Genomic DNA, 15537 nt, shown 5'->3' with positions numbered 1-15537 from the left:
ATGTCCACTTTTGCCACTATTATTCAACATAGTTCTGGAAGTCCTAGCTACAGCAGTCAGAGAAGAAAAAGAAATAAAAGGAATCCAGATCAGAAAAGAGGAAGTAAAGCTCTCACTGTTTGCAGCTGACATGATACTGTACATAGAAAACCTTAAAGATAATATCAGAAAATTGCCAGAGCTAATCAGTGAATTAGCAAAGTTGCAGGATACAAAATCAATACACAAAAATCACTTGCATTTCTATATACTAACAATGAAAAACCAGAAAGAGCAATTAAGGATTCAATTCCATTCACCATTGCATCAAAAAGAATTAAATATCTAGGAATAAACTTACCTAAGGAGACCAAAGAACTGTACACTGAAAATTATAAGATACTAATGAAAGAAATCAAAGATGACAGAAACAGATGGAGAGATAGCTCATGTTCCTGGGTAGGAAGAATCAATATTGTGAAAATGACTATACTACCAAATGCAATCTGCAGATTCAGTGTGATCCCTATCAAATTACCAATGGCATTTTTCACAGAACTAGAACAAAAAATTTCACAATTCATATAGAAACACAAAAGACCCTGAATAGCCAAAGCAGTCTTGAGAAGGAAGCTGGCGGAATCAAGCTTCTTGACTTCAGGTTATACTACAAAGTTACAGTCATCAAGACAGTGTGGTACTGGCACAAAAGCAGAAATATAGACCAATGGAACAAGATAGAAAGCCCAGAAATAAGCCCCTGCATTTATGGGCTATTTTTGACAAAGGAGTCAAAAATATACAATGGGGCAAAGAGAGCCTCTTCAATAAATGGTGCTGGGAAAACTGCACAGCTACATGTAAAAGAATGAAATTAGAATACTTCCTAATACCATACACAAAGATAAGCTCAAAATGGATTAAAGACCTAATGTAAGACCAGAAACTATAAAACTCTTAGCGGAAAACATAGGCAGAACACTCCATGACATAAATCAAAGCAAGATCCTCTATGACCCACCTCCTAGAGTAACGGAAATAAAAACAAAAATAAACAAGTGGGACCTGATTAAACTTAAAAGCTTTTGCATAGCAAAGGGAACTATAAGCAAGGTGAAAAGACAACTCTCAGAATGGGAGAAAATAATAGTAAATGAAACAAAAAGGATTAATTTCCAAAATATACAAGCAGCTCATACAACTGAATGCCAGAAAAACAAACAACCCAATCAAAAAGTGGGAAAAAGACCTAAACAGACATTTCTCCAAAGAAGACATACAGATGGCTAACATGTGAAAAGATGCTCAACATCGTTCTTTAACAGAGAAAGGCAAATCAAAACTACAATGAGATATCACCTTACACCAGTCAGAATGGCCATCATCAAAAAGTCTACAAACAATAAATGCTGGAGAGGGTGTAGAGAAAAGGGAACGCTCTTGCACTGTTGGTGGGAATGTAAACTGATACAGCCACTATGGAAGACAGCATAGAGATTCCTTAAAAAACTAGGAATAAAACCGCCATATGACCCAGCAATCCCACTCCTAGGCATATACCCTGAGGAAACCAAAATTGAAAGAGACACATGTATCCCATTGTTCACTGCAGCACTATTTACAATAGCTAGAACATGGAAGCAAACTAGATGTCCATCAACAGATGAATGGATAAAGAAGTTGTGGTATATAGACTCAATGCAATATTACTCAGCCATAAAAAGGAACACATCTGAGTTGGTTATAATAAGGTGGATGAACCTAGAACCTATTATACAGAGTGAAGTGAGTCAGAAAGAGAAAGATAAATACTGTATTCTAACACACATATATGGAATCTAGAAAAATGGTACTGAATAATTTATTTACAGGGCAGGAGGGGAGAAACAGAGAATAGATTTATGGACATGGGGATAGGGAAGGAGAGGGTAAGATGTATGGGAAGAATAACATGGAAACTTACATTACCATATGTAAAATAGATAGCCAATGGGAATTTGCTATATGGCTCAGGAAACTCAAACAGGGGCTCTGTATCAACCTAGAGGGGTGGGATGGGGAGGCAGATGGGAGGGAGGTTCAAAAGGGAGGGGATATATGTGTATCTATGGCTGATTCATGTTGAGGTTTGACAAAACAGCAACATTCTGTAAAGCAATTATCCTTCAATTAAAAAAAAAAAAAGCAGAGGCATTACTTTGCCGACAAAGGTCCATCTAGTCAAAGGTATGGCTTTTCCAGTAGTCATGTATGGGTGTGAGAGTTGGGCCATAAAGAAAACTGAGCTCCAAAGAACTGATGCTTTTGAACTGTGGTGTTGGAAAAGACTCTTGAGAGTCCCTTGGACTGCAAGGAGATCCAACCAGTCAATCGTAAAGGAAATCAATCCTAAGTATTCATCGGAAGGACTGATGCTAAAGCTGAAACTCCAGTACTTTGGCCACCTGATGTGAAAAACTGACTCACAGGAAAAGATGTAATGCTGGGAAAGAATAAAGGCAGGAGGAGAAGGGGAGGACAGAGGATGAGATGGTTTGATGGGATCATTGACTCAATGGAAATGAGTCTGAGCAAGCTCTGGGAGTTTCTGATGGACAGAGAAGCCTGGTGTGCTGCAGTCCATGGGATTGCAAAGAGTTGAACATGACTGAGCAACTGAACTGAACTGACTTAACAAAAGCAGTTGGGTCTTGGTCGTGTTAGAATTGCACAGTTAGGAGCAGAAGCTTGCTAGCACAGTGGAGATGAGCCCTGTAGATGCAGGCTTTTAATGTGTCCTGGGCATCACGTGGAAAGTTCTGCAGAGGAAATAGAGGGCCCTTGGTTAATCCAGCAATCCAGTTTATGTCTGTTAGCAGAGCTTCTTTTTTACATGTTATGCATGTTGAATGATTTTTAACATTATTTTTATAGAGTACAATAACATATTATAGACTATACAATACATTGGTTGTATATTTGTAAATGCTTTTGGTTGTAAGAGAATGTCAAATATCCCTCATAAGCTTAAACTTTTAAACCTGAAATGGACTCTAGATATGGCTCAGCAATTTTAAAGCTGAGGAAATAGAAGATATTTCATATGACTTATCCCAGTACAGCTTATCAGAGCATCCTATCAGTTAGATATTATTGTAGAATCACTGAGGCTCAGAAAGACCAAGTGACATTCCAAAACTTTGCAGCTAGTAAGCAGTAGACTTATTACTTGGACCCCAGGCACCTGACCTGAAATTCTGAACTCTTTCTACTATTTTGGGGCTCTGGGAGTTTGTGGTCTTATTGGGAAGAATCTTATCTATTTTTAAAAAATATTTGTTTATTTTTATTTATTTGGCTGTGCTGGGTCTTAGTTGTGGCATGTGGGATCTATTTCCCTGACCAGAGATTGAACCCCAGCCCCTTGCATTGGGAGTCTGGAGTCTTAGTCACTGGACCACCAGGGAAGTCCCTAGATTTTGCCTTTTAGATCCAGCGCTCTCGAGGCTGAATAGAGGATGGAATTGGTCAAGAGGAGAATGGAAACTCTACTGTGTTCACTAAGAGAGGGCCAAGACAAATAGAAAAGAGTGTATTTGTGATTTAGTAGGTAAATCCTACAGGGCTCAGTGCCTGATTTGATATAGCAGGTGAGGGAAAGGGACTAGTTAGAGGCCTTCTCCAGTTTATGGCTATATCCAGGGCCAGTGCAGCTGGGTTGCTGGAGCTGTTGGCATTCCAAGGCAGGAAGCACAAAGTTGAGAGGTGGAATGGGAGCCACGATGAGCTAATTTGGGGCCTGTTGAACTTGAATCTCTTATCTAAGTAGAGATGTTCAGTAGGCAGAATATGGTGCTTAGAAGCTATCAGACTGAAATGGAGAAAAACCTTTGGAAGTCCTTAGTCCACAGATGATGGCCAAACCCTGTAGAAGAGTTGAAAGAGCCAGGAAGAGTATAAGACAAGAAGGTGGCAGGAGACAGAACTTAGGAGATGGGCCAAAGAGATGGAAGAAAATGGCAGAGGAGTAAGACAGAGATCACCAGCCTCCCCACAGATACATCAAAAACTCAAGATATGGAACAACTTCTACAAAACAACCTTTAGACGACAGCAGAAGACCCCAGGCCTTCAGGGAGGCAGGCTAGGCTCCCTGGAATGAGAAAACCACAAAATTCTGTAAAGCAATTATCCTTCAATTAAAAAATAAAGTGGAAAAGAAAGAAAGGGGCTGAGGAAAGTGTTGTAGCGAGAGATGAGGAATGGCTCTAGAGGTAGCGGAGAATCAGTAAAATCATGGATGCCAAGAAAGGAGGGGGCTGAGAACTGACCACCAGATCTAAGACACACCATTGCGTTTAGCAGCAGAATGGTCATAGGGAACCATCAATTTTGGCAGAGTGGTAGGAACAAAAGCTGTGTAAGAGAGAACAATGCATCTGTTCCTTCTCCCCACAGATGGGGTCTGCAGAGGCCCAGCCCCTTGAATTGGTAGAGTTCCCGCTGTATTTGGGGCAGAAGACAGAGGACGCTGCCCGCCATCTGCTTCCAGGTCTCTCTGAGCAGACTAGCCAGTGGCCTTAATGGAGGGGGTAAAGGGAAAGATCCAGTCCCCTCCCCCATCCCCACATCCCCATAACCTTTTATTGTTTTCTATAGGGTGGAAATACAGTGCAAGGAAACATCCCATTGCAAGCTTTTATTGCTTCATTTGGGACAATGATCGACAATTTCCCCCCTCCCTAGTCTGTTTATAGACATACATTTATTGAAAGGAGGAGTCAAACAAGCTTCATTTCTCAAATGGAAAGACTTCTAACAAACTTTAGTCATACTTACATGGGCCCAACTGTGCCTAGTCATACTTATGAAACAAAAGGAAAGTTTAAACAGAGAACCTTGAAATACTGCATAATTCCCCTTTCTTATTACATGTCGGCAATCTGTCTTCTGGATGGAGAATATAAGCTATGATTATTTCCACTTCGTAACTATTCACTCCAAGCACAGTGTGGAAGCTCGTTTGTGGGCAGGGTCCCTAGTCTGTACTCATTCAGGGAAACTTCCTGAGGCTCTCCACCAACACCTGCAATTTTGCTTGTTACCTGGTGACAGCAACCTAAATTATAGTTGTGTGCCCTGGGGAGGAAATGAACACAGGACTGGCAGTATAAAAATCTGCCTATTAGGTGACAGCAAATATTATATGAAGCAAGAGGAACAGGCTTAAATTTCAGTAGACTAAAGGTTAGAAGAAGTTGTACCTTAGATTACTTAAGAGGACAGAGGACTGCCTTTGGAGAAAGTATTCTTACTTTCTTTTTCCAGAGGAAATACTAAAGATGTATTTCCAGAGGAAATACCAAAATAATAAAGATACTACTTTATTTTTTGCTATTAAGCACTGAAAAAAAGGTGAGGGAACTAGGAAAATTTATCGTTTAAAATACAAGAACAGATTCTCCAGGAAGCTAGGTCCTAGGACCTTGCCCCTCACTCCCATCCCCAATTCACTCTCCCTTGGAAACAGGACAGATGTGGCTGGGAGGTACACAGTGGAAAAGGTAATGGATGCTTCCTTCCTGGTTGCGCTTTTACAGAAAATCTCCTAAGGAACCAATGTGAGAGGGAGAAGAATGTTCTCTTTTCCCATTTCTAGAAGTTATGGTCATTGGATCTTGGGACCTGGGTTTAAATCCCAGTTCTGCTATTTTCTGGGCTTGTGGACATGAGCTCTGAGTCTCAGTTTTCTAATGGCAGAAAGAGGATGACCATCTCTGCCCGCAGGGTTATCCTGAAGACTTAACAAGATGCTGTATGTAAAATGACCAACAGAGTCTGCAATGAAAGTTAGGTTCCCTCCCCATCCAGGATGAATATTTTTTAAAATTAATGAATTAGTTAATTTGGCTGTGCCAAGTCTTAGTTGCAACACTCAGGGTCTTCCATCTTTGCAGTGGCATGCAAACTCTTAGTGTGGCATGTGGAATCTAGTTCCCTGGCCAGGGATCGAACCTAGTCCCTCTGCATTGAGAGCCTGGAGTCTTAGCCACTGGACCACCAGGGAGGTCCCCAGAATGGAAATTTGAAGTGGGCAGGAGGTTCAGTGACCTCTTTTGTATGCAAATGAACTCATCCTGGTCTTTTTTCTTACTTGGCTTGAAAGGACTGAGCGAGCTGGATAGTTGCTGTCCAGTTGGTACCACCCCTGAGGGAAAATGGGGTGAACTGCGGTTTGGCCTGAGCTAAGAATATCCTCTCCTGGCAACTACTCTGCTTGCTGCCAGAAACAGATAGGTTGCATTTAAGAAAGTTCTGAGGTCAAAGCTGTCGATACAGGTCCAGATGGGTCATGAGGGTAAAGGGGCCTGAGGAGCCAAGGTGTGTGGCCAAAAGGGAGTGTGGGGAGCACAGGCATGAAAGAGTGTGTCAGGGGCATCAGCAGCTGGTTTGGGGGACAGTTTCAACCTCCCAGCAAGTTAGAATCTCTTAAAGGGCCTTCGGGGAGAAGGAACAGTCTGCACACCTGGTTATCAGCATCCGCAGGAACTCTAGGAATGAGTTCTTGCTCAGCTGCCAGCACCTGAGACATTCTAGCTCTGTGCTTTTCTACCCAGATGGCGCTAGTGGTACAGAACCTGCCTGCCAATGCAGGAGATGGAAGAGATGCAGGTTTGATTCCTGGGTTGGGAAGACTGCCTGGAGAAGGGCATGGCACCCCACTCCAGTATTCTTGCCTGGAGAATCCCATGAACAGAGGAACCTGGCAGGCTATGGTCCATACGGTCGCAAAGAGTCGGACAGGATTGAAGCAATTTAGCCCTCACACACAGGACGACCAATACAACGTGGTCATCCCGAGCAGGGTAATTTGCAAGTGCTTTCTGCTGAGCTTTGTAGGGGCAACTGAGAACCTCATAGAGGGTCATGAAAATAATTCCCAAAGAAGAAAAATAGCCGTTGATTGCTAAGCGGAGCCAACAGCCGAAACTCCCTATTAGCAGCAGAAGCACTGTGAGATCTGTGCTATGACCCCTGCAGCAGAGCTACAGAAAGAGCCTCTCTGCAGACAGTGTCACAGCGCAGATATGCAGAAGGTCAGTCCAGGAGCGGGGAAGAGGGGGCCTCCCACAGAGTCAGGGGCATGGGCTGGTGGATGAGGCTACCCCAAGACTGTTCAACCACAAGCTGGAGCGAATGACTAGACCTCTTTCAGTTTTCCCATCTTTAAAAGCCAGTGACATGCACAAAATATTCTTTGAAAGAACACCGGTTTTTGGAGAAGATTGCACAGATGGGAACCACGATGGGAGAGATGCTTTTTATTTCACATCTTTATACGTTTTCATCTTTGAATCCTGTGGATGTGTGTCCTGTTGAAGAGAGTAAATATTAATAATGACAAAAAAAGACAAGTGATGATAGTTTGTACCTTATAGGATTACACACACCAGATAGATGGTAATTACATAAATTGCAGTGTTTATTATTAATATTAATACAGGGATGCTGGCTAGGCCATCTTTCAGTATTTTTTACCCTTAAATACTCAACAGTCTTGTATCAGGTTTCCCTGGTGACTCAGACAGTAAAGAATCTGCCTGCAATGCAGGAGACCCGGGTTTGATCTCTGGGTCAGGGAGATCCCCTGGAGAAGGGAATGGCTATCCATTCCAGTATTCTTGCTTGGAGAATTATTTGGATAGAAAAGCCTGGCAGGCTACAGTCCATGGGGTCTCAAAGAGTCAGACATGACTAAGTGACTAACACTTTCACTTTCAGCCTCTTATCAAGTATCCAGATTGATGCCCTACAGGCACTGGCCTTACATTATGTTTGTAATCAACAATATCAATTTAGTCCCTTAAAAGCAGTCTTGTAATTGGGTAAAATGAATAAATGAGTGCCACTTGCAGATTGACTAATTTTTTTTTTTTACTTTTCACATATTTTAGAGAATTATATTAATTGTTGACAATGGCAGAGGGCACTGTATAATGAACACCTACATACTCATCTGTGATCACTAATTGTTAACATTCTGGTCACATTTGTGTTCTTCCTTTCACATACACACAAATTTATATGTATTTTCTGGATTATTGGAAAGTTAGTTGCAGATGTGGCATTTTTATTTCTAAATACTTCAGCATGTGTCTTCTGAGAATAGGACATTCCCCTACATAAGTGAAAGTCACTCAGTTGTGTCTGACTCTTTGTGATCCCACGGACTGTAGCCCACCAGGCTCCTCTGTCCATGGAATTCTCCATGCCAGAATACTGCAGTGGGTTGCCATTCCCTTTTCCAGGGGATCTTCCCAGCCCAGGGATCAAACCCAGGTCTCCCGCATGCTGGTGGATCCTTTCCCGTTTGAGCCACCAAGGAAGTTCTTGCTTGCTTAGTGGCTCAGTCCTGTCCTATTCTTCCAAGACCCTTCGGACTGTAGCCTGCCAGACTCCTCTGTCCATAGACTTTAAGACAAGGATACTGGTGTGGGGTGCCATTTCCTTCTCCAGGGAATCTTCCTGACCCAGGGATCGAACCTGAATCTCCTATGTCTCCTGTATTGCAGGCAGATTCTTTACCCGCTGAGCCACTGGGGATTCTCAAACACAGGAAATTTAACCATTACACAAGACTATTATCTTACGTACAGTTCATATGCAAATGTTCCAGAGTGTCCCATTAAATGTTCTTTATAGCTGTTTACTTTTTGATCCGGAATTCTGCTGAGGATCTTCCATTGCATTTGGTTGCCTTCTTTAGTTAAGAACATTTTAGTAGGACTTGTTTTGCCTCTCATTGACATTGATATCTTTGAAGAACCTAGGTCAGTTTCTACCCTCCCCTCCCTGTCCCAATGTCTTGAATTTGTATCTGATTGTTTTCTGATATTAGACTCAGGTTAAATGTTTTTGGCAAAAATACTACTATCGGTAATGTCCCAGTGCCACTTTTTAGAATGCTTTTTATTCTCTTTTAAATGTCTGAAGCCAGGAGTCATTTTTAAAAATTCTAACATTCTCATTTTCAAATATCCAGCAGGTCAGTTATTGATAAGTGACTCCTGTCATCAAGTCATGATGGAGGCTGTAGGCTATTTGTACAAATCACTTGATTTAAGGGCCACCTACCTCGGATATTCTCATTCATCGATCCCTGGAATCCTACAGTGAGTTTCTGTTCTGTATCTCAACAAGAAGTATACTTCAGGTTATTCTTGCCCTGTAAATGACCTCTTGACAACTTTCATTCCTTTGCAGCCTTCTGAGGGAAATTGAGTGGACTCGGGGTAGGAGATGTTGGCCTCAAGGTATGAGCCAGCAGTCTTCTGAAGGTCTTAGGCGTGGCGCCTCATTTTTGGAGCACTTGCTTAAATTAAGCTATCACAATGCTCAGAGTTCAGACACGGTGAGTTCAGCAATGTGCACCAAAGCAGATAAGCTACAGGGGGCTAAAAGCTTGGACTTGGTGGCTCAGACAATTTCAGATAAATCAAAACACGCTTCAGGACAAGGAAAAAAGCCCTTGAGACCCATTGTTTCCATTTCGGCTGTGGAAAAGACTCGATGGAAGACACAGAGTAATGTTGAAATATGGAATGGCCCGGAAAAAGAAGCAGTGAAGAAAAAGAAAGATTATTCCTCTAAAACTTTACCTTTGGGTAAAATGGGTGGTGTAGTAAAGCTTTCACGGCAACGGATTTTGTCAACTAAAAGTGAGAGTGAAAAGGGCCTAATTAATGCAAATTACCAGCATCCCCTGGTAGAGTCTGTTAGCGCAAATAATCCCTGGAAACCTGTATCTGAGCTCATCTCAGAGAAGTGGCTTTTTCATAGCCCAGATTACAGTTCAGTTTCTCGCAAGTGTTTTTTGCAGAGAAGATCTCAGTTTGAAACAAAGTTGATGGAAGACCTCATATGATACTAATAAAAAATAAAGATTTTCATGGGCTCTTCTATGTAACTTTTTTCTACTTGTCATTATTTAGAATTCTTTGATGAGATATATTCTGGTGATAATCAAGGTCTGGGGATTTTATTTTTATTTTTTAACCCCTTGAAATATTGTAACTGACTGTAGCTAAAAAGAACACTTTTTAAGTCATTCATGTTTCTGTGGTAAGTAGAAAACTGTTGATACCACAGGGTTCCATATCTAAAAATATATGGAGATAATGTTACTAAAGTTCTAATTGTGTTACTTTTACTATCATTTGTCTATGAATTTATGAATTAATGTTTTATGTACACAAAATTTACAGTTGCTGTCACTGCATCTCTTTAACATAAGGAAAGACATAAATTGGAATAAACTAAAACCATAAAGTTAGTTTAAAGTACTAGAGTCCACAGATTTGATACCATATCTGTGTTAAACATTTTAATTGCCTCTCATTTTATCAGTGATTTGTAAGATATTACCTGTTAACTGCTGAGGATTAATTATTGACCTCCTTCTTGCTTATCACCCAGCGAAATCCTACCTATTACATTAGGAATCCAAGTGAAAGAATGGGCTTAGCTGTGCGACTTTAACAGCACTATCGCACTTAACCTCAGTTTCATCACTTAGAAGATGGGAGAAATTATAGTGCCAACTTTTTAGGATTTCTGAGAGGACTGCATGAGGAAATGCACATTGCAAGCCTTCAGTAAATAGTAATTACTGTCTGTTATGATCTAACCCATAGCCCACCTTTTTCCATGAAAACATCTGATCCCCTCAGCCCACAGCTTAAGCATACAGGAATGCTTTGGGTTATTTGTCTTAAATCGTGCCCCACCTGTGTCACAGGTGGTGGTGTGGTCTGCTTTGCACTGCACTGAAACCCAGGGTAGCTCGGCGAGCCCTCGCAGTCCAGGGATTCTCAGCTGGGTTCTGGGTGGGCCTCATCAGACTTTCCCCCAGGGGCCAAGTCTGATTCATTGGACACTGAAACGTCGTGTCGTGAGGTTTACTGTTTGTTTGGCTTTGGTGGAACCGTAACGCACAGAATAGGTGCAGCCTTGTAGGTCTGAGAGAAGACGCGTCCACCGCGCCATGTAAGCGTGGGCTGGAGCAGGGGGACTGGTGTCCCGAGGGCTTCCCTCACGAGCCAGAAATCTTGTGGCGGCTGGGCACTGCCCTGCCAGGCTATGCAGTGGGGTGGGGGTGGGGGGTGCCTGTCAGGCACATCGGCCTACGTGTGGGACCTGGGCCCAGATACTGGCTCCTCGGTGGGACCGGAAGGATCCAAGTCAGGGACGCGGGACCTCCCAGACCCGTCCCCGCAATCCAGGGGAGGTCCAGGCCGTGGAGGTCATTAACGCAGAGAGGTCGCTTCCTGGAGTCAGGGCCAGAGGCGCGCTGTCTGTACAGCCAGGGTCGGGGGACAGTCACAGAAGGTGCTGCGGGGTCGGCGTGAGGTGCCGGGATCCCGACTCGTGGTCCAGGGCCAGCAAAGAGTCACTCCATTTCATGTGACCTCGGCTGATGGGGCGTTCACGCTACCGCACAGCCACCTCTGCGCATCACACGATTAAGAAGTGACTGTAGCATGTTTCGCTCGTGGTCTCGGCTGTCTGGAAGCTGCTGCCCTGCCCGGCGAAATAGGCCCTGCTCCAGGCCCCGCCCCAGCCCGCCCCTCCAGGACTCCGCCCCACCAAGGCCCCGCCCCCAGAACTCCGGTCCGCCCCTTCAGGACTCCGCCCCAACTAAGGCACCGCCCCCGCGGCGGCCGATGGGGCGGGCCGCGCCGCCACGTGCTCAGACGCAGGGACCGCCCGCCCGCTGGGCAGAGCACAGGCAGAGCACCGGCCCTGGGGTGCCACTCGCGGCCGGGCGGCGGCAGGCATGGCCACGGCGGCGGTAACAGCGGCGGCTCGTGGAGCCGGTGCAAGGGCAGTGACGGCCCTGCGGGATGGCTGCCGGACTGCGGTCAGGGGGCGGTCGCGTGCTGGCCCCGCACGGCCCTTGTGCACAGCACCTGGGACCGCCCCGGACATGAAGCGCTATCTATGGGAGCGCTACCGGGAGGCGAAGAGGAGCACGGAAGGTGAGTGGGGCTGCGGCTCCCGAGCCCTCTGGACGTGTAGGGCCCCTCTCCGCCGGGCTGGGGCGCCAGGTCGCGTCCCACGCGGCCATCCGGGAAGCCGGCACCCTCGGACCCGCGAGGTCCGCTGAGGACCGCCAGACCTCCCTCCGCTTCCTCACCCTCGGTCGTCCCCAACCCCAACCGCGGGCGACAACGCCTCTGCAGTGCGACTCCTGGAAACGCGGAAAAATGCGCCTGCAGAGAAACTTTACAACTCTTGCCTTTCTCCTGTCGGGAAAGCCTCTTTATACATTCCTGAGATTGTTTAGCCAGAATTCCACATCGAAAGCGCTTTGGACCCTCCTGGGGGGTTCCACGGACATCTTTTGGGAGACGGTCACCGCCACGCATCATTAGGTATTGTTATTAATAAACAGCAATAATAGTAACCGCCGGAGTCCGGCAGGCGGCGGGTTACCCTGGATTCCGGCTGCTGGGCAGGTGCCGAGGGTCCGGAGGCTGGTTTATCTTCCTTCTTTGTTTTAGAGGATAGGGTAAGATTTGCTGTACTTGTAATAAGAGGGGTCCAGGTTGGGAGTGTCCCGAGTTATCTACTAACCTCAGCGAGGAGGGGATTCCAGGGCGTGACCTCTTTGTGGCCAGAAAATGAGCTTGATTTGATTGTTGGTAAGGGAAACAGGGAGGCTAGAAAGAGGACCCAGTAGATACTCATATCAGACACATAAGTTGTGTCCTGGAATTCTTCCCCATACCTAGGAAGGAGCTGCCACATCCTCATGCTATAGATGAGAGAGGCCAGACTCAAGTTTAAGAAGCCTGGCCAAGGTGTGGTCTCCACCTGGAGTCTGTCTCAGCCCCTCACCCATTGTCCTGTTTCCCGCCTGCCTTCCAGTAGCAGCTCATCATTTGGGAATTGGTGTAAAGGGCCAGTGATAATTCATGCGTGCTGCTTTTACAGCGAGGACTTAGAATAGAAATTTTTGTACTCATATTTTGTGTGTGTGTGTGTGTATTGGGGGGGGGAATGTGTGCTGGTGGAGATGGCAGAGAGAGGCAGAAAATATTTAGTGGAGAGAACATTTTTTAGAATCACACTTTCCATCTTTTGTCCAGAAGTCATGAAAGAACACAAGAGGCTTATTTTCACCAATTGGAATAATTTTCTGAGGGAACTCAAAAGTGACCGGAAGTGCAAAATTCTGTGAAATACAGTTTGTTGTCTTAGTTTTCCTTTGCTCAGAGTTTAATTTTGCATCAATTTTTGAAGTGGTGTGTGTGGCAAGAAGACTGGCTTTGAGACATTGAGAACTGCAGATCTTAAGTGAAAGGAATATAAAAAGATCATCAAACCTGATGGGTAGGCAAGACTTCTTAATTGAAGTTTTCAGTTGTGATAATTGTATCCTGTGCAGTTGTAAGAATTGATACAGGGAGATCTAGCATAACCTTTAACCTCGTTCTCCCACTGGCAACATTTTGCAAAACAACAGCACAGCATCACAACCAGTATATCGGCATTGATACAACCCACAGATCTTATTCAGAATCTCCTAGTTTTACTCATACTTATGAGCGTGTATTTAGTTCTACACAGTTTTATCACTTGCAGGTTCGTGTATTCAGCATGGGTCAAGATACAGAACAGTTCACTACAATGTTGCTCCTAGTTTTTGACCATGACAGGTAAATAAAGCTCCTGTAAATCTTTGTGTACAGGTTTTTGTGTGAACAGATGTTTTCATTTCTCTAAATGTTTGGTTGAATGGCAGTTGTGTGTTTTATATGACACTGCTGCTGCTGCTGCTAAGTCACTTCAGTCATGTCTGACCCTGTGCGACCCCATAGACGGCAGCCCACCAGGCTCGCCCGTCCCTGGGATTCTCCAGGCAAGAACACTGGAGTGGGTTGCCATTTCCTTCTCCAATGCATGAAAGGAAAAGTGAAAGTGAGGTCACTCAGTCGTGTCCGACTCTTTGCGACCCCATGGACTGCAGCCTACCAGGCTCCTCTGACCATGGGATTTTCCAGGCAAGAGTACTGGCGTGGGTTGCCGTTGCCTTCTCCGTTATATGACACTACAGGCAAAATTTTTGCCATTCCAATTTTACAGACAAGGTTTGCTGCTGTAGATTGTGACTCTGGGAACATCACAAAGCTCCAGTTTCCTTATCTGTAAAATGGGGATGGATGCTGGTTGTACCCACATCAGAGGGTTGTGGTGAGGAATGAGTGCGTCCATCATGAAAGGTATTTAGAATAGTGCCCGGTGAATGAAATTCCCTGGCAGCTCAGCTGGTAAATAATCCACCTGCAATGCAGGAGACCCCGGTTTGATTCCTGGGTCGGGAAGATCTGCTGGAGAAGGGATAGGCTACCCCTCCAGTATCTTGGGCTTCCCTCATGGCTCATCTGGTAAAGAATCTGCTTGGGAAAACTGAGGTCAGAGAAAAGGAACTCAACACCAGAGCTAACACATCTCAAAATCTCCTCAAGCTGACCTACTCCAAACCCCGTGGGATTATCCCACACCAAAGCCCAACTCTGGCCTGAATCTGATCTTTATCATTCAACCCTCCAGCTCTCATTTGCCAGTGAAAGTTGCTCAGTTGTGTCTGACTCTTTGCGACCCCATGGACTATACAGTCCATGGAATTCTCCAAGCCAGAATACTAGAAGGGGTAGCCGTTGCCTTCTCCAGGGGATCTTCTCAACCCAGGGATTGAATCCAGGTCTCCTGCAAAGCAGGCAGATTCTTTACCAGCTGAGAAGCCCAGGAATAATGGAGTGGGGATAAAGCGAGGATTTTTAGAGTAGGCTTGGCAGACACTCAGGGGATAGTAGCTCTTGTGGCTAGTTAGTAAATAACTCAGTCTTAGTCATGCTTAGTAATGCATGCTTAGTCATGCATGTGGAGATGGGCTAGTAGCACTAGGGTCTATGTCTCCTTTTGCTTAGCGGAGCACCACGTGTGGCCTTGAACAAGCCATCTAATCTCTTTAGTCGTCTTTCTGTCGAATGAAGCCCTGGGAGTAAATAATATGTGAGCTTTTTCAGTGTTACAGGTCTGTGAATCAGTGTTCGGGGTCCTGTCCTCACCTCCCAGCACGTGCCCACGTGGTCCATGTCTCACCACAGCGGACACAGGGACTTTCTTCCTTCACCCTGTCTGGGTCTGCACCACCACTTTAGCTGAAGTCTGTACATGTGCCCAACCTGCGTTCATTCACCAAGTATTTGCATTCACTAGACTTTTATTAAGCAGGTACCAGTGGGCTTAGGGCTTCCTGGTGGCTCAGAGATAAAGCCTCTGCCTGCAGTGCGGGAGACCTGGGTTTGATCCCTGGGTCAGGAAGATCCCCTGGAGAAGGAAATGGCAACCCACTTCAGTACTCTTCCCTGGAAAATTCCGTGGGCTACAATCCATGGGGTCGCAAAGAGTCGGACACGTCTGAGCAACTTCACTTTCACTTTTCACTTTCAGTGGGCTTAAAAGCTATTGATTTCATAGATGGACACGACTGAGTGGGAGGGGCCCTTAGGG

At 45.0% G+C, this 15537-nt stretch overlaps 2 protein-coding genes across 3 annotated transcripts in view; both read left to right on the top strand.

Annotated features, from left to right (window-relative positions):
* The window catches only part of LOC138437605 (putative tetratricopeptide repeat protein 41), a 77957-nt gene extending 68058 nt beyond the window's left edge, over positions 1-9899 (top strand). The window contains 3 exon segments of the mRNA XM_069585203.1: positions 9002-9131; positions 9223-9868; positions 9870-9899. Coding sequence (XP_069441304.1) covers positions 9002-9131; positions 9223-9868; positions 9870-9899 — 806 coding nt within the window.
* A 1816-nt stretch (positions 9900-11715) lies between these two features.
* The window catches only part of NT5DC3 (5'-nucleotidase domain containing 3), a 66348-nt gene continuing 62526 nt past the window's right edge, over positions 11716-15537 (top strand). For both annotated transcript variants that reach the window (XR_011255285.1, XM_069581066.1), the window contains exon 1: positions 11716-11996. Coding sequence is in view for 1 of the 2 variants with exons in the window: in XM_069581066.1 (XP_069437167.1) it covers positions 11795-11996 (202 nt within the window). In the remaining variant the exon portion in view is untranslated. The remainder of the gene's footprint in view (positions 11997-15537) is intronic.

Source organism: Ovis canadensis, chromosome 3 (genome assembly GCF_042477335.2).
Source record: "Ovis canadensis isolate MfBH-ARS-UI-01 breed Bighorn chromosome 3, ARS-UI_OviCan_v2, whole genome shotgun sequence".
In the NCBI taxonomy this organism is placed as follows: domain Eukaryota; kingdom Metazoa; phylum Chordata; class Mammalia; order Artiodactyla; family Bovidae; genus Ovis; species Ovis canadensis.
This window is presented reverse-complemented; position numbering and strand designations above follow the sequence as displayed.